At 42.7% G+C, this 15886-nt stretch overlaps 1 protein-coding gene across 2 annotated transcripts in view; it reads right to left on the bottom strand.

The window, feature by feature from the left end:
- Window positions 1-1142: 1142 nt before the first annotated feature.
- Window positions 1143-15886, bottom strand: part of stim1a (stromal interaction molecule 1a) — a 30416-nt gene continuing 15672 nt past the window's right edge. The window contains exons 7-14 of one of the 2 annotated variants that reach the window (XM_079574119.1): window positions 14697-14874; window positions 9104-9281; window positions 7789-7956; window positions 7610-7710; window positions 6830-7059; window positions 5393-5470; window positions 4876-4939; window positions 1143-2969 (exon numbers count right to left, since the gene is read on the bottom strand). In XM_079574119.1, the coding sequence (XP_079430245.1) occupies window positions 2462-2969; window positions 4876-4939; window positions 5393-5470; window positions 6830-7059; window positions 7610-7710; window positions 7789-7956; window positions 9104-9281; window positions 14697-14874 (1505 nt within the window). In that variant the 3' untranslated portion in view covers window positions 1143-2461. The remainder of the gene's footprint in view (window positions 2970-4875; window positions 4940-5392; window positions 5471-6829; window positions 7060-7609; window positions 7711-7788; window positions 7957-9103; window positions 9282-14696; window positions 14875-15886) is intronic. The other variant, XM_079574120.1, reaches the window with a different exon arrangement.

Below are 15886 nucleotides of genomic sequence, written 5' to 3'. Positions count from 1 at the left end.
GTCCTCCATGCTGGATTTCATTATAACTGAGCCGTGCAGGTCTCATCTCCTGGAGTACATCCTGCTCCACCTCTGCCTATGTCAACATGTGTGAGGACAAGTGGAGGCGGAGTGGAGAAATAACCACACACCACTAGACTCCTTTCAATTTGTGCTTGTTATAAGTGCTTTGAACAGGTGTCTGCCTATTGGAAATTGTTGGATCATTTTTGACACATTATGTAGGCTATAGATATTTTTACCTGTTCAGGGTGTATATAATAAGGTGATGAGGCTAAGAGATATGTTTTTCATAGGGTGGCTGGGGGCGAGCAGAGATACTGTGACGCACTCTGTCACCGGGAGAAGCTAAAGAGTAGAGTCAGTGCTCCTCCACATCAAGGGGTTAGCTTCAATAGCTCAAGTATGAATTCTGAACAGCTTGGACGCCTTCCTGCTGGGGCATGTCCCATAGTAAGAAGGACCTAGAGAAGACATAAAACACATTGACGGGATTATGTGTCTCTTGTTGATTCCCATATGGAGATTGACGAAGAGCCAGTTTAGGGATGATGCATCAATGAACCAATGAAAGAAAATAAAAATCTTTAATAAAGAGAAATTATGCTAAGAACCTTGAAACCCCTCGTAACACAAATAATGGTGCATAGTTTGGAGAAAGGAATCTAATGACATCACCAATAGGCTATTTTAAAATAGTTTATTGCTATCATGCAAGTGCCATAGGTCTTGGCCATCACAGGAGATGCAAAAGTACAAATATACTGTCTGTAATCAATCATAAAGACTTTGTTAAAAAGAGGAACAGAAAACGTGTGCGCTCTTGTTTAGATCATCTCAAAGGTTCTTTTGAGAGGGAGCCACCAACACTCGGGTCAGTGTGGGGTCGAGGGTCAAGCAGATGACATGCATCAACGAACAGTGCATTCTCCAGATGCACGCGCATTCAGATGGCATCCGTATTTACAGCGCTCGTGCAACACATGTACAAAAAAAAGTTTTGAAACAGTTTGTAACTCTCAATTTACATTGTGGCCTTCTTATTTCTTAATTTTATGTTTGAGAAGAACCTCATCATATAGGCAAAGGACAAATATTTCTTTTACATTTTCCCCATGATTTCAGCAAATACAATTGTATTTGAACCCTGTATTTAAAGCATCAGAGAGATCAAAACTCAAAAGTCTATTTTATCAGGAAAAAGTGATTTTTCTTCTTAGAGAGTCTGAGCCCTAGTATTTGGTAAATAATAAAAACCCCTGTAAAACATGAGCTTTAAAAGAAAATAGAAATACTTTGGTTTTGTGGGTCACATAGAAGAAGAGATCCTGTCAGGCTTCAAAATCATGAGGGAAAAACAACCCTGCAACAAAAACAAGGACGGCTTTCAATTTTCCTTGACACTTCTGTTGCATATTTCTGTGTTCAACCAGTCTCCACATTCGTAAACAGAGCACCTGGATGAAGTTTGTGTCCAAAAGTCACAGACCAAAAAACAGGCCCAGGGCTGGAGGGAGAGGGGCTACACTACTGAGGCCTCTAAGAGCAAGGCCTTTGGCACATGATTGGTCTTCTTTGTCCAAAAAGGAAGTCAACGTTAGATTCAACCTAAATGGAGCAAACACTTTTGCAAAGTACTGTGTCGAGAGCCCTTCCCAGCAACACATTGTCAGTGACAAAATGTATTTGCTGCAAATGTGTAAAAAAACACTTGTTCACACGGACCTACAAAAATCTTGCCCTGCATAATTTCACAAATGCTGCGTGCAGTTACAAGGACAAGACGACATTTTTTACAATCATCTCTGATAAATATAATGTCCCGTGCCAACTGCGCTCACATGGACCGTCAGCAATTAACTCAATTTTTGACTTGCAGTAAACATACGTTTAATGCACTACCCACACCATAGTACACAAAAATATATACCAAAAATCCTCTCCGTCGCTCAAAACGCCTTTTCGATACAGGAGCTGTACAGAAGGTGAAGGTAGATGTTTGAGCAGGACACAATTGCAATCTGCAATCAACAAGAAACAAAAATATTGATTTATTTTTCTTTGGGCCCAATCTAATAAAAGACTGTAATCAACATAATGAAATCTTGGCTTTGTAGCCAGAGAAACATTGACTGTAATATAAGCAGGTTAACAACAACCAAGCAAACGGGATCATTCAGACAAACGAAAGTAAAGACATGCAAGGTGTAGTAGGTTGTAACAGGAGAGAAAGCCCACAGGGGGAGACACCAGCTTCAGTGGCACCAATTTCCCACACAATAAATAATACTTTACATTCCAATATACAGAACATACTACCAAACCCCATATTCTACATTGACCAGGAAAAGCCTTAGAAACTGCTCCCACAGTCCAAATGGTAGGTACCAATCCAACAAATATACAACGGAACAGAAGTGAACCATCACCGAGCCCAAACCAAGTAACCAGTCCCTACACTTTATTTCTTCTGCTTCTTGAAGATCTTGAAGGTGTGTTTCTTGCGGCTGGCAGTGGAATCTGTATCCTCTCCCGTCGAGCCGCTGTCCTCCTCCATCGGGCTTTTCTTGGAGGACAGTTGGGGGATGCGGGTGCTGCCCTTTGATCCCATGGCGGCTTGCCCTGTAGGGGAAGGGGTGTCGGGTTCAGTGGAGTTGGGGCTGAGTGAACGGGACGACTCAGACAGATACGTATGGATGTCCCCGGCGCTGGGTGAGCTCTCCACACCGTAAATTTTTTTCATGAGGATAGGGCTGTCGGAGAGGGGCTCACCGGGGCTCATGTCCGGTATGCGGCTGCCTCCGTTCGGGGTGAGCCCGTGAAGAGAGACCGTGTCGTCAGCGTGTCGGGACAGGCCGTGGAGCAGGGAAGTGGGCTTTATCAGGTAGCCTTTGGAGCTAAAGGCCGAGAGCCGGTCACCCACTTGGGACAGGGACAGCGAGGAGTCCGAGTCAGAGCGGTTTAGGTCCCTGCGTGAAGACACAGTGGTTAGAAGGCACTAACAAAGTAAGATGAGCCCGTAAGCAGCAGCTGATGAGTTGCATTCACGTGAAATGAGGTGGAGGGCAGTTAAAAGCCTACGGCTTAGGGTTTTGATTGTGGAGATATTTTGACCTTGTTTATGACGAGCATCTCTACTTACAATCAAAATATAACAAAAACAATGTCTTCTCTATCAAGTATCATCACAGGACGGTGGTGAAATGATTTGCTCAAAACAGTGTCAGTGAGTGAGTAATACCACTGCGTAGTTGTAAGGTAAGTGATGTAGCACTTGCTCCTAGTGCTTTAACAAAGGTACTGCAATTAACCTGGGATGCAGTTACATACTTAAAGGGATATTTCAGGATTTTTGACAAAGGGCCTCATTTTTTAGTTTTCCAGAGTTTGGTTGATTTCTGGAGATATATATAATTCTTAATTCCTGCAGTCCTTATATTTGAAGAATTTAGTGGTGCTAGGCTAGTGCTAGGCTAGCACATGTCTATGGTAACTAGTAGCCTGCATTAAAATAGTCTGACCCAAGCACAGTGCACCAGAGGCAAATCACTTATAACACCAGACTACCGCTATAAATGTCTGTGTTGACTGAATATTTTTCGAAATATAACCATTTTGCATTTAAAAGAACTTATATTTGAGCAGCGTCAGCTTCCTGGTTGTAAGTGAGTGATCTGCTAATTTACCGGATCTACAGTATTTACTACGTAATGTTACAACGTGGGATTCACAAAGGAGCTTTCTACAAATCAGATATGGCAACGTTTGGAGAACTACCCGATGATTTTGGAGAGGTATTAAATACCTCTCCAAGACTACTAGTTACCATAGACATGCGCTGGCCGAGCACTAGCCTAGCACCACTAAACTCTACTAAATATAAGGCCTGCATGGATTAAATATATATATAGTTATATATATCTAGGCCCTATGTTAAAAATCTTGAAAAATCCCTTTAATGAACCACTTTCTCCCATTTTCGTCTCGTCTCATTGACATAAACGCATTAATGTTTCGTCATGTTTTAGTCCCCAAAAAGCTATTATTAGCTCGTCATCGCTATGTTATCGTCATTAAAAAAAGGTGCGAAAAAAAAAAAAATGTTGCCATCATCTTCGTTCACGAAAACAACACTGCTAGGGCCCGAGAGAGGTAGTGTTTATGAAGCTTATGAAACATTTCCACATCCCCTTCTTTTAAAGCATTTTAAGCCATAACAGATACAGTATGTGGCCAATTTGTGCATATTTGTGCACTTGCATAATGGCCACTGCCCTCCAATATTTTGTCATAAAACACAAGAACGTGAACACATCACTACACACTACGCAGCCACTTGTTAGCGATGCAGCCAAACTGTCAGCAGGAAAAGTGTGTTCAAGCTGAAATCCCATCAAAGGGCACACGCAACACCACTGAAAGGTCACGTCTAGAAAACAGCAAGAAAAACATGTTAAGCTCCAGTCTCCAGTGGTCTCTACTGCGCGTAATGAAACAGGTTAGGAAGACACATGCGCATGCCGTGTGAGTGGAACACAGCGGAGACAAGAATACCCAAGGCTGTCGCTGCACGAGGAGAGCAGATTGGCCTCTGACGAAGACACGTCAGGAATGGGCTCCATGGGCTGAAAAGAAGAGTGGAAAACCGCGCTGGGCAGACAGGAAGATGAAGAGGAGAGCGCTGGCACAGGGTGGTTGAACACAGAGAAGGAGATGGAGGGGTGGGACACGGCGGCGGACAGGGGGGGCAGAGGGAGCGCGTCCACCTGGCCGAACGACTGACTGCGAACCTGCCTCAGCACAGCCCTGGGCCTGGCGTACGAGCCCTCCCCCTGCTGCCCCATCGGCCCCGGGGGCAGGCAGCTCTCTACAAACCTCTGGGAGCCCATGGCCAGCGACGGGTCAATGTGGCGTTGGCGGAGGGACATCATACTGGGAGCTGCGGGAATAGAACAACAGCGGTATTCAGATAGGTTCAAAATGCAGCTCGGTGAAAGGAGAAAACACAAAGGGAGGAAAGATCGTCAGGTGCTGGAGGACAGGAGTTTTTTTTTTTGTCATTACCTATTTATTTGTATTATTCAGCTGAAGACAAACAGCTTTATCATCATTCCAACACCCGACTGTAATCTTTCCGAATCACATTTACAAATGAAGAAACAACACACAATGAAACAAGCCCTTTCGACTAGACATAACGACATATCAGGACATCAGGAGTGGTGAGGATGAAGTGGAATGAAAGTAATTTGCACACCGCCCTGTTCCTTTGAGCGGTGTGCCTCACTCCAGCTAAATGCGCAATGAATGACACACTACTGCAGCTCTGAGAACTCGAAGTCTCGGGCCGAGGCGGGAAAGTGAGAGGTGGCGGCATGAAGTAATGTCCAACCGGAGTATTTCCTGCAGAGTCGACGATTTTCGGGGGCGACGGGCCGCAGCTCACTGGGTCTCCGCTCCAGCAACGCATCTGCAGTCAGGCCAAACAATTATGAAGGCGCTAATGGAAACAGTCAGCAGAGGGGAGGGGTGCTGCACGGCTTTTCTCACCGTGAGTTTCTGTCAGATCTGGTACATGTTACAGCAGGACATGTGAGGGAACTCGAGAAGACCCTGACAAATATCTAACCTCATTTACTCGAAGCCTTTTGTAGTTGTAGAGAGCATCAAAATAGTGACCAAAAGACTAGTATGAAACATTAACAAAAAGCCAATTGAAAGAAACAGAGAGCTAGTTTTTGCTCGGCGTATACATAAATAATAAAAAATGTATACACCAGAAGTGAGTGCCGTAATTGGAGTCGTTCTGTGGCTTTTCTGCTTTCACTTTTCTGCATTGTTTTACCTTTTGTAACTCTATGGACATCATTTCCACCTGACAGCAAACATGGTGGACTTCCCTCATAGCTTTTGGTTTATGATCTTTATGGGAATATGTTGGAAGACACAGACCAGTGGTGACTAAATTAAAAGCTTCTTCTCTGTACCTTGTGTATGAACAAGTGTCTGCCTGTGCAAATGAACATACAACAGATGAAAATTTGACATAACTTCAAACCGGTGTATAAATGTCTCATGTACTGCATATATTAAATCACATTTCCTTATCAAATGAAGGAATATCATTAACACATCGTGGGGTTAGCGGAGTTTGCTTTAGATAAGATTGAGAGCTGCTCAACATTTTGCGCGATTGTGAGTAAAGAAGAAAAAAATCCAACATTGTGTTCTGAGGGTCAAAAAGATCCTGCTTGTTTTTGAGCTCTACAACATAGCTTCAACCTAAACACAACTACTCAAAACTGTTATTTTGACATGGATTTCAGCCGGAATTTAAGAGATCAGTGAGGATTTCGTTTTGAAAAGCAGCTTTTCTACCAAAAAGTTGTGCACTTCTAAATAAAAGCAGAGAAATAACTCTATGGTGACCTAGAGATGTTTATGCAGTCAAAGACACTACAAATGTTGCATCACAAAATGTTTATATTAAGAAATATATATTTTCTTTTTTGATTTGGTCACACTGTCTTTTCAAATAGTCTGAATCAGAAAAACACTTTCCAAAAAATCCTTTTAACAAAGGTCATGACATGAACTAAAACTGGGTGAAAACAAAACAGTTGTGTGACTTGACACATGGAACATTAGACAAATGTAAAACAGGACTCTTTGTCAAACAGATCGCCTGCTCGAGGACAAGGTAGGTTTGTTCACTTAGGTCCAAATGGCTATGTGTGCTGGTTTTTGCTTTTCCCTGGGAGGCCCTTGGAGTGCCTAGAGCTCCACTTGCTACTTCCCCCAGACAGGCTCCCGGACTCGGACGTCTTACATGACAGAGTTCCAGGCAGGATGTCCTCCTCCCGCTCATCCATGTCGTCGGTCATGAAGAGGTGCTGGGGCGTGGCTCTGCCACCCATGAAGCTCGGGTCCAGGTTGAGCGAAGAGGTCAGAGACGGCAGCCCGGGGTTGTTGACGATGGTGAAGCCAGTGAGGATCTCGATCTGCTGCCAGCGGTGCAGTCTCTCCCTCAGAGCAGCAGTCACCTCCCCCAGAGCCTGCCTGGACACGACAGAGGCCATTCAAATCCAAGAAGCTGTACATTAAACCTCTGATTTGATATGTTTCATTGTATAATATGAAACTACTGTGTGTGAGAGAGAACTCTGTTGGCTGTTTGGTGCATTTCAAATTATCCTTATTGATAAAACCGTACAAGCTTTCAATTTTAGTCAAAGGCAAGCGAAGAAATAAATAGTGCTGTAAGGAACACACTTTGAGCATACAACAGGTTAGAATGAGCAGTTTGATAATTGATTATGGGTTTTAAATAGTCACAAGGCAGTTCCATGTGCTATTACATTATATAACACAGGAGGCCTAAAACCATGTACTTTATATTGCCAAAGAGGAGATGATATAACTGTGTGCAATTATAAATACTACAGCAGCAATTGCTAAAAGCTGGTAAAACATGTTTCTGAATGTTGTGTATCCCCTATTAAATATTTTCCAAACTCCAACTTTTTTTCACTTCATAATGTAAGTAAATGGAACCATTCATTATCAATGACAACAAAGATAAGTTACAAAATTGTGATCAAAGCCTTACTTTGCTGCCAAGATTTTGTGGTCCACATCATCTAGAGAAGAGCTGTGAGCCACGTGGAAAGTCCCAAAGAGAGTGTTCCGCTTTTTCTTGATCTTCTCTGCCTGGAACATGAACATTGACATTTCAGCGGACGCTTGGGGAGTTCATTCAAAGCGCTAAGCGTTCCTGTAGACACTTACCCCCTCTTTGGCCACTAGGAGCTGCCGCTCCGCGTTCTGCTTCTTGATGTTGTAGTACTGCACTTCCACCTCGTGCGTGAGCTGCAGCCACTTCTGGAGGGACTCAGGGGGAGACCAACTGCAGCGGGACTCCAGCTCCTTTTCAGCCTTTTTCAAAGCCATTCGCACCTAAGGAAGTTGTTGTTGGTGAGTTATTTTCTATCACCAAAGTCTTCAACAATAAACAAAATAGCTGAGAAAGAAAAAGAAAGTACAAACCAATTACACATTTCTATTTATTAATGTCTTCTTTAAGAAGCTAGATATTGTAGTACAGCTACACCTCCAATTGTAGAAAGCAGGGACCATTTGAGCACTTTGCTGGGACATTGCAAGTAAGTGAGTAAGTGCTTTATTTGTCATTGTGCAAGCGTACAATGAAGTAGTGTTCAGGTGTTAGTTTTGAGCCGCGCCACCACTGTGGGCCAACCTGACCAGCATGTTTTTGGAGATTAGGGAAACCATAGTACCCGGAGGAAACCTGGCTGGTTGCCCTCAGTCTCCTCTGATCCTGTAGTGCAGCGCCTCTTGGGTATGTCCCTGCTTCAGAGCATGGTGTCCTGCACTGGTCAACTCCTCCTCCTGCACAGCTCCCTCCGATGTACAACAGTCTTTCACCATCTTCTAGGACGAGCTTAGCAGTTCATCTGTTTTATTCTCCAGTGAACGTCCATTAGCCAGAACAATAGAGGGCATGTGTGGCTTAGCTGTGAGTCTCGCCCGGGTACCTCTTTGTTTGTCCTTTCCTCGTTTCCTGTAGCTCCTCTTGTGACGCCTCCACTGTGCTGCAGGTATAGGTGGCTCTTGGTGCCTCTTCAGTTTCTCAGAAGAAGACATTTGTAGGTCTCAAATGGGTTTAGCTGATAAGCTAGCTGTTAACTTTTCAAAAGCCGTTTTCTGCAGGACCATAATGGCTCTTAGTAAAAAAAAAAAAAGACAACAAAATGCAGCTTTACCGAGAGAGAGAGAGGTTGCTGCCTACATGACTTAAGAAGAAAGTAATGCTTAAATTTACAAGTGTTTATTTGCAAACCAATGTCTTTGCTAAAATTGTATCGCCTAAAGCTAATATTATCAGGTTCAACACAAATGTCTCTTTATCCACTGCAGTGCATATCCATTGATAAAGTGGGACATCTTCTAATTTGGTAGGACAGAGACTAAGATGAGGGATATCAGGTCACCCTAATTTCAGGCTTCATTTATGTGGCTCTTTAATGTAAGAGGCTAAATGAGTCAGTGCCATTAATAGCTTTCTTTGTGATGAAACGGATACCTGCTCCAGCTCCTCTTCGGCGTACTTCTGACGGCTGAGCTCGTTCACTGTGCCCTCGCGGAGCTCCCTCAGACGCTGAGCTTCCTGTTTGGCCGTGTTGATCTCATCTCTCAGCTTCTGCTCCAGATTCACCTTCTCCACCTCCACAGTCCGGTGCTCCTCCTGCGCAATCTGCAACCTGGAGAGCAGAGGACGGATAATGCACTGTATGACATAAGACAATCTCACAAGAAAAAACACAAAGCACGATTGTCTGAAAAACAGCAACAGATTTTAGTAGCACTCATTTGTAACGCTTGTTTTAAGGAAAATTATGATGGTTTAAAAGTCAATTCTTCCTCATTAATGGAAGTGTCCATTAAAGGTGACTTTTATTTGAAATGCTTGAACGGAAACAATGGATAACCCACAGAAAACACAGGGCTGCTCAGCTGCTCGGCAACTCGGTAATGTGACATCAGCAGCAGCGCGGAATGAGCAGCTGTCAGCTCGCCATTTCCAACCGGCGCAGTAGAAACAAGGGCACATCAACAGAGATATTTTTACACCGGCCTATTAGACAATCTCCCTGCCACTGTCTGAGGGGCCCCACTCCCGTTACATAACTCCATGCAGTCTCATTTGTATTAAGGCGTGGGTGTTCAGTCAATCAAAGTCATTTCCCTTTAATTGATTGATCTCATTTTCAATTACATTTTATTTACTCATGTTAAAGCACAGCATATTTTTACCTTTACAAACAGTTCATGAACATAAAAAAAACTCTATTCAACACAAAACCCTAAAAAATGCATTTATTCAAATCTCTTTCCAATGTGAGAAAATCTACAAGTAGCAAAAGCTTAACGTCGACTTACAAAAATGAAATAAAGCTGATTTTAAACATCAGTTCTTTTTCCATATGTTTTTCAATATGTTGCAATATTATTAGTGACATTATTATTTCTCCAGTAAGTGTTTTTGGCAACTCTACCCATTGCTGAGATGACACGAATAAACAAAATGACAAGGACTCCTAGAACAATAATGCTATGCCATATGTTAGTCACTAGAGGGCAGCACTCTCCTCCCTCGCAGCAACAGTCCACTCACAACCGAAAGATGATCCGGAGAGTCTGCTGTGGAAAAAGAAGTTAGGTACCGTCCCGCTAATGCGTTCGACCCTGACCCTTTGCTATTCTCACGCACAGATTTCAGAGCACTGGCACTGAAACAAACACAGAGGATGTGGCGCCGAGGGGAAGATGGGATAAAGTCACAAATGTCAAAGGATTAAAAAACACAGGTAGCAACTGCGTTATGCACAGGCGATAGCAACACGTCTGGTGAGTCTTTACAGGGCTCATTTGGAGCTATTTGGTTACAACGTTTCTCTCAGGAAACAATACTGAGTGGTTAGAGCTCCTGCCTCACCACAAGAGTGTCCCACTTTCGATTACCAGCCACAGTGGGCTGTGCGGAGGAGGCATATTTACTTTGTCTGAGTGGGTTTTCTCACGATGCTCTGGCTTTCCTCAGCCACCTAAAACATGCACATTGGTTGATCCTGCAGTTTGGTGATTCTGGCCATGTCTCTAGGTCAAAATCTGGGAAGGTTGCCCTGTGCGGGCGCTGGTTGCCCTAGAGCAGGGGTCACCAACCTTATTTCAGCTGAGGGCTACTTTAAGAGCATTAAGTTGTTCGAGGGCTACCAGTTAAAAACAAATCCTAAAGACTTAAACGTACACTGTTCACTTATAGGATATTGACCCCATATTATATTAAAATAGCTTTATTTTAAACTCATACTGAGTCACAAGATCCGAAATAACTGTAATTTAAGAATTAGATTCAAGAAAAAGAAGTGTTTTACACTTTAGAAAAAGTCCCAAGGGCTACTGGACATGCCCCAAAGGGCCCCTGGGTGCCCCCGGGCACCACGTTGGTGACCCCTGCCCTAGAGACACTAAAGGATCAAATGCAGAGGACAAATTTCCCAACAATAATAAAGTACGTCTAAACCTCTTAACCCTCACCTGAACCAAGCACATTTTCTCCAGTTTGGCTCTACCCAAATCTAAAAGCTTTAAAACATTAAAATAGCAACGAAAACAAGGATGAAAATACAGCAAATAAGCAACAAAACACGTGCCGAAAACCAACAAAAACAAGGCAAAGACACGACAAAAATGAATGAATGAAGCCATGAAAAAGTGACAAAAATGTATCAGAAAAGCAACAAAAACGCTTCACAAATATGACAAAAACGTGGCGACAATGTGCAACAAAGTTACGATCACTAGGTCTTAGCAGTGTGCAAGAACTATTATTATTTTTACCCATGTATGCTGGGATTTCCCTCATCTCCTACGCACCTGCCTCTGGTAATTGATGTGCAAAGTTTCTCTTCTAATTTGTAGGTCTTAGCTTTCAAATGAGGTATTACAGCGTTGATCTCCAGTCAAGAGACCTTTAGATTTGGGTAAAGCCGAAATGGAGAGATGCGCTCAGTTAAGGCGGGGGGTGAAAGGTTAACCAATCCAATCCATGTGCCCTCAGCTGGAAACAATGACATTGTGTGTACTTTTAACTGTTATAGTTATAAAACAGGAAATACCAATTATAGGGTATGAAAATATTGTGCAAAGCCTGACAAATGCATCACTGTAAGACTGTCGGGCAAGTCCAAACTCTCTGGACACATTGACAGTTCCTGTGGTCCAGCCAGTCTGGCAGTCTGCGCACCACGTCAAGAGCAAATGTGGGTGAATTAGCGCTGGAGCCAGCACATTGGGCAGTCATGCCTAACACCATCTCCAGCAACGGGACACACAAGAACTCCCTCCTCCCTCTGCGCCACTCGACACCGCTCCAGGATCTGCTTAAAGGTATGGAAAGAGTGCAGCTGGCAGCAGGGATCAGAGCGTACACAACAGCGCCACAGGCAAGCGAACTCCCTTCCGCCACAGAGGGCAACAACAGACAACACGGTCTCTGTAGACTCTCACACAGGAAGCTCCAGATCCAGGTGCAAAGACAGGGACCGTGTACACACTTTACACAGCATGGTTCAAGACCCTGTACCCTTATTTTCCAAACAATGAAAGAGGGGTTAGTGGTTCAAACAATTTTCCATAAAGACTGCTAAAGCAAGAGGTCAAGTGCTTGAGATGGAGCAATACAGGACCATTAGTAGTGGTAGAATAACACGAGTCCTTCAATGATTTGTGAGACTTTTCTTTGTAGCTGGAGCTGGACTTCTGCTGTACTGATGACAGACACACATTCCAGTAAAGTGTAAGAAAGTTAATGGGCTGAGAGAGGCGCCTTATTGTTGGACTTTTGGCACAGGTTTGGTGCTACTCTGACAACCAACCGTCTCAACTCTGCAGCAACAATGTAAAAATAAAGCGCCTCCTGTTAGCGCTTCATTAACTCCCCTGAAAGATGCTTTAAGGACATTTACAGTTCCCAATAGATTTCCGTGTTCCCTCTTTAATTGTGCTGTGTGTAAAGTTCAGCAAGACAAGGCAAACCAAACATTACAAAAAGGTACGGTATGTGCTAGAACAACAACAACTCATTTTAATTTGAGATCGCACCATATGTTGTTAGCAGACCTGGGTGAAGGTGAAGTGCAGCAACATCCTTTAAAGGAAAGAGCAAAGACCTCACATACCAGACATTCTCAACCAGTTCTTTCTCTTCTGCTCCAGTTGCTAGAAAACGATTATCTGTTTTATTTTAGGCTCAAACACTAAATCAGCTGATTCTTTGTGGGGCTTCTGTTACACAATAATATATAATCACGCTGTGGAGGAAGAAAAATACGGTTTATAATTGGCAACGCAGACGAGCTGATATTTGGGCACTTTACAATATCGGCCGCTCTGACTCCGATAAAAGGCCGATATCTCAGGAACCGAAAGTGATCGGGATTCTTGGGTGTTTTTTGCAATGGAAAGAGCTTTAACATTTCCTAGGACTCGGGGGAACTGAGAAACTTTGCAAGGAATATTGGTCACCACCAGATCATAATTTTATAATTTCATGTTCCAGACTTTGCTTATAATTTTGGAACCAAAAGAGACAGAGGGCCAGATCTTGTGGCGGTGCACGGAGGGGAGCAGGCTCTTGGCGAATTATTTTCCGAGTGGCGGAGCTGTATATGCGCCATTCGCCTCCGCCACTTGTGAGGGGGCGTCACAAGAAGATGTGACTGCACTGATGGGAACGCCGCTGACATTCCTTTCCTCGTTTACATTGCGCTGCCTTGCGTTCTTTCTTAAGCCTTTGAGTCTCACAGGTAAAACTAAAAACTTTTTACCCCATCGTGAGCTAAACACTGTTCACGTCTCGAGAGAAAAAGAGGCTGTGGCGCGGATTGGCAACAAAACAGTGCCCACTTAAATGCGCTAAGTCTGGAGTGGCAAGATCACAAAGTGTGCTCCTACTGAGCGCAAAATGTCACGCTATCGTCTCCATTTTGAGACAAGATCGGGCCCAGTGACTTACTATTTTTGTTTCAGGATCTGCTCATTTTTGTCTTTTAAACGCGCTCCCTCTGAAGTACCTACTACACATGAATGTGCTGAATAAATCACTCCTATTCCCCTGATAAAGCATACCCTGCAGTAACAGTTCAACACTGACAATTTACAGTTTAAGAAGCATCAAACGCACGATTATAGACGAGACATTTGGAAATATCAGACAATAATTACAATGACAATAATAACTAGAAATGCTGCGCCATTGCGATTGACTGCGGAATTGCGGGAAGCGAATGCAGAAATTGCATAAACTGTTCAAATTGCATAAATTGCTTAATTTCCATAATCTAATTTGCATAAACTGGTAAAATGCATAAAATGTCATGTTGCATGAACTGTATAAACTGCATAAAGTGGTAAAATGCATGAATGGGTTAATTTGCATAAATTATGTCAATTGCACAAACTCTTTAAAATTCAAAAGTCCTAAATGGCATAAACTCGTCAGTTGCATAAACGCTTTAAATTGCATTAACTGGTTAAATCCCATAAAGTGTTACTTTGCATAAATTATTAATATTGCATAAACTTTTATATTCCATAAACTGGTCAAACTGTTGAAATGGCCTCAGTGCTTGATTGGCAGAAGCTGCACAAATGGCTGAAAGGCCTGGAGTCTCCCCATTGGCTGGATTCCCCCATACACACCAATGCAAAAATTTCAAACTCTCGTATAAAAAAACTGGAAAACTGCAGAAGACCAATTTTTTTTTTCAAAACCCACAAGTTGCAGAAGCTGAACATGCACAAAGTGCAGAAATTGCATAAAATGCAGAAAAAAGTGCAAAACCAATAATTGACTGCGGAAGAATTCTGCAGTCAATCAATAATAATTCGGTTGTACAAAGACAAATAAAGCACACACTTATTAAAGACCACAATGTAGCAAATGTCATCTATGTAGAGTCATATAATTGACTACAAGAAGCTTCTTAAGAACTCAACCAACCACATGATGAAAATCTACACAATTGATAACCCCTGGATGACTGAAAGCATCACAAACATATTTTCTACAGCCATTGACAGCACCACAGATCCGCCGTGTGTAAAGGACTCACTTCTGCTGCAGGTCATGTAGACTCTGCTCTGCTCGCTGCAGACCATCCAGGTCCTTCATCATCTTCTTCATGTGGTCTTTGGAGTAGCGGTTCTGGATGTAGGCGAACCAGCAGCCCCCCATCCCGATCACTATGGACACGACCAGCATGAAGTCCTTCAGGTGGTTATGTCTGTTCACTGGGAGCAACAGAAAACGCGTATCAATGATTATGAATGATTACGATGGAGGTGCTTTGTACTGAAGGCAAGAAGGGATGTCAGGATTATCTTGAGGAAAAGTATTGCAATTTTACAAACACCCACGTATTAAGAAAGAAAATTGAGATATCATATGACCATTTTTATTTTTGTTTAAGGATTGTTTTAATTGTAAATGAAGATTCAGCCTGTGATCTCTTCTCTTCTTCTGTGAACATCTCATATGTTTATGTTTATCAATGAAATAATGATTTTAAAATATTAAATAAGCTATAGAAGAATATTGTTGGCCATATATAGAAGAAGCAAATTGGTGTGAATGCTTTCAGAAGACATTCCTTATTTTTAAATGGCATAACAAATGTAGCTGCACATGGTTTTTTGGGACTCTTCTTTTGACAACATAATGCGAAAATTGGTCAAATTTGCTCTTTGCACGTTGGATTATTTAACCTGACACTGACTATGTGTCTAACCCAACTCTTGTGACACAGACAGTCCGTGGAACTGAAGAGCAATGTTTTGTGCAATAATATTTTCTTAGTGAAAGGGAACATTTCTTTAAAAAAGCTTCTAAGTCTGGCTCATGCATAGACAGGGTCTCATGTTCCACCTCAAGCATCTTCATACAACACAGAAGACAAAAGCATTTGTAAATGTTGCTCTGTAAATTCATTTTTTCCTTGTGCTAAGAGTCATAGTGACAGGGAGGACATGAGAGACATAAGTGATTAGACACACAGGTCAAAATAACATAAACAGCTTTTAAGGGTCAACAAGACTAACATGAATCACATGATGCGCCTCTATTTCCACAGTTCTTTTCTGACCTTTTTAATGAAAGCACAAAGTTACAACTAGGCCTGGGGCGGTAACTGGATTACCGCCATACCACGGTCACGTGACACACACCGTGAGTTCCTCACCGTCATCACCACCAAAAAAAAGTTAAAGTATCTGAAATTTAACCAGAAAAGGAACTAATAATAAA

This window comes from Gobius niger (assembly GCF_951799975.1).
Source record: "Gobius niger genome assembly, chromosome: 1".
In the NCBI taxonomy this organism is placed as follows: Eukaryota; Metazoa; Chordata; class Actinopteri; order Gobiiformes; family Gobiidae; genus Gobius; species Gobius niger.
This window is presented reverse-complemented; position numbering and strand designations above follow the sequence as displayed.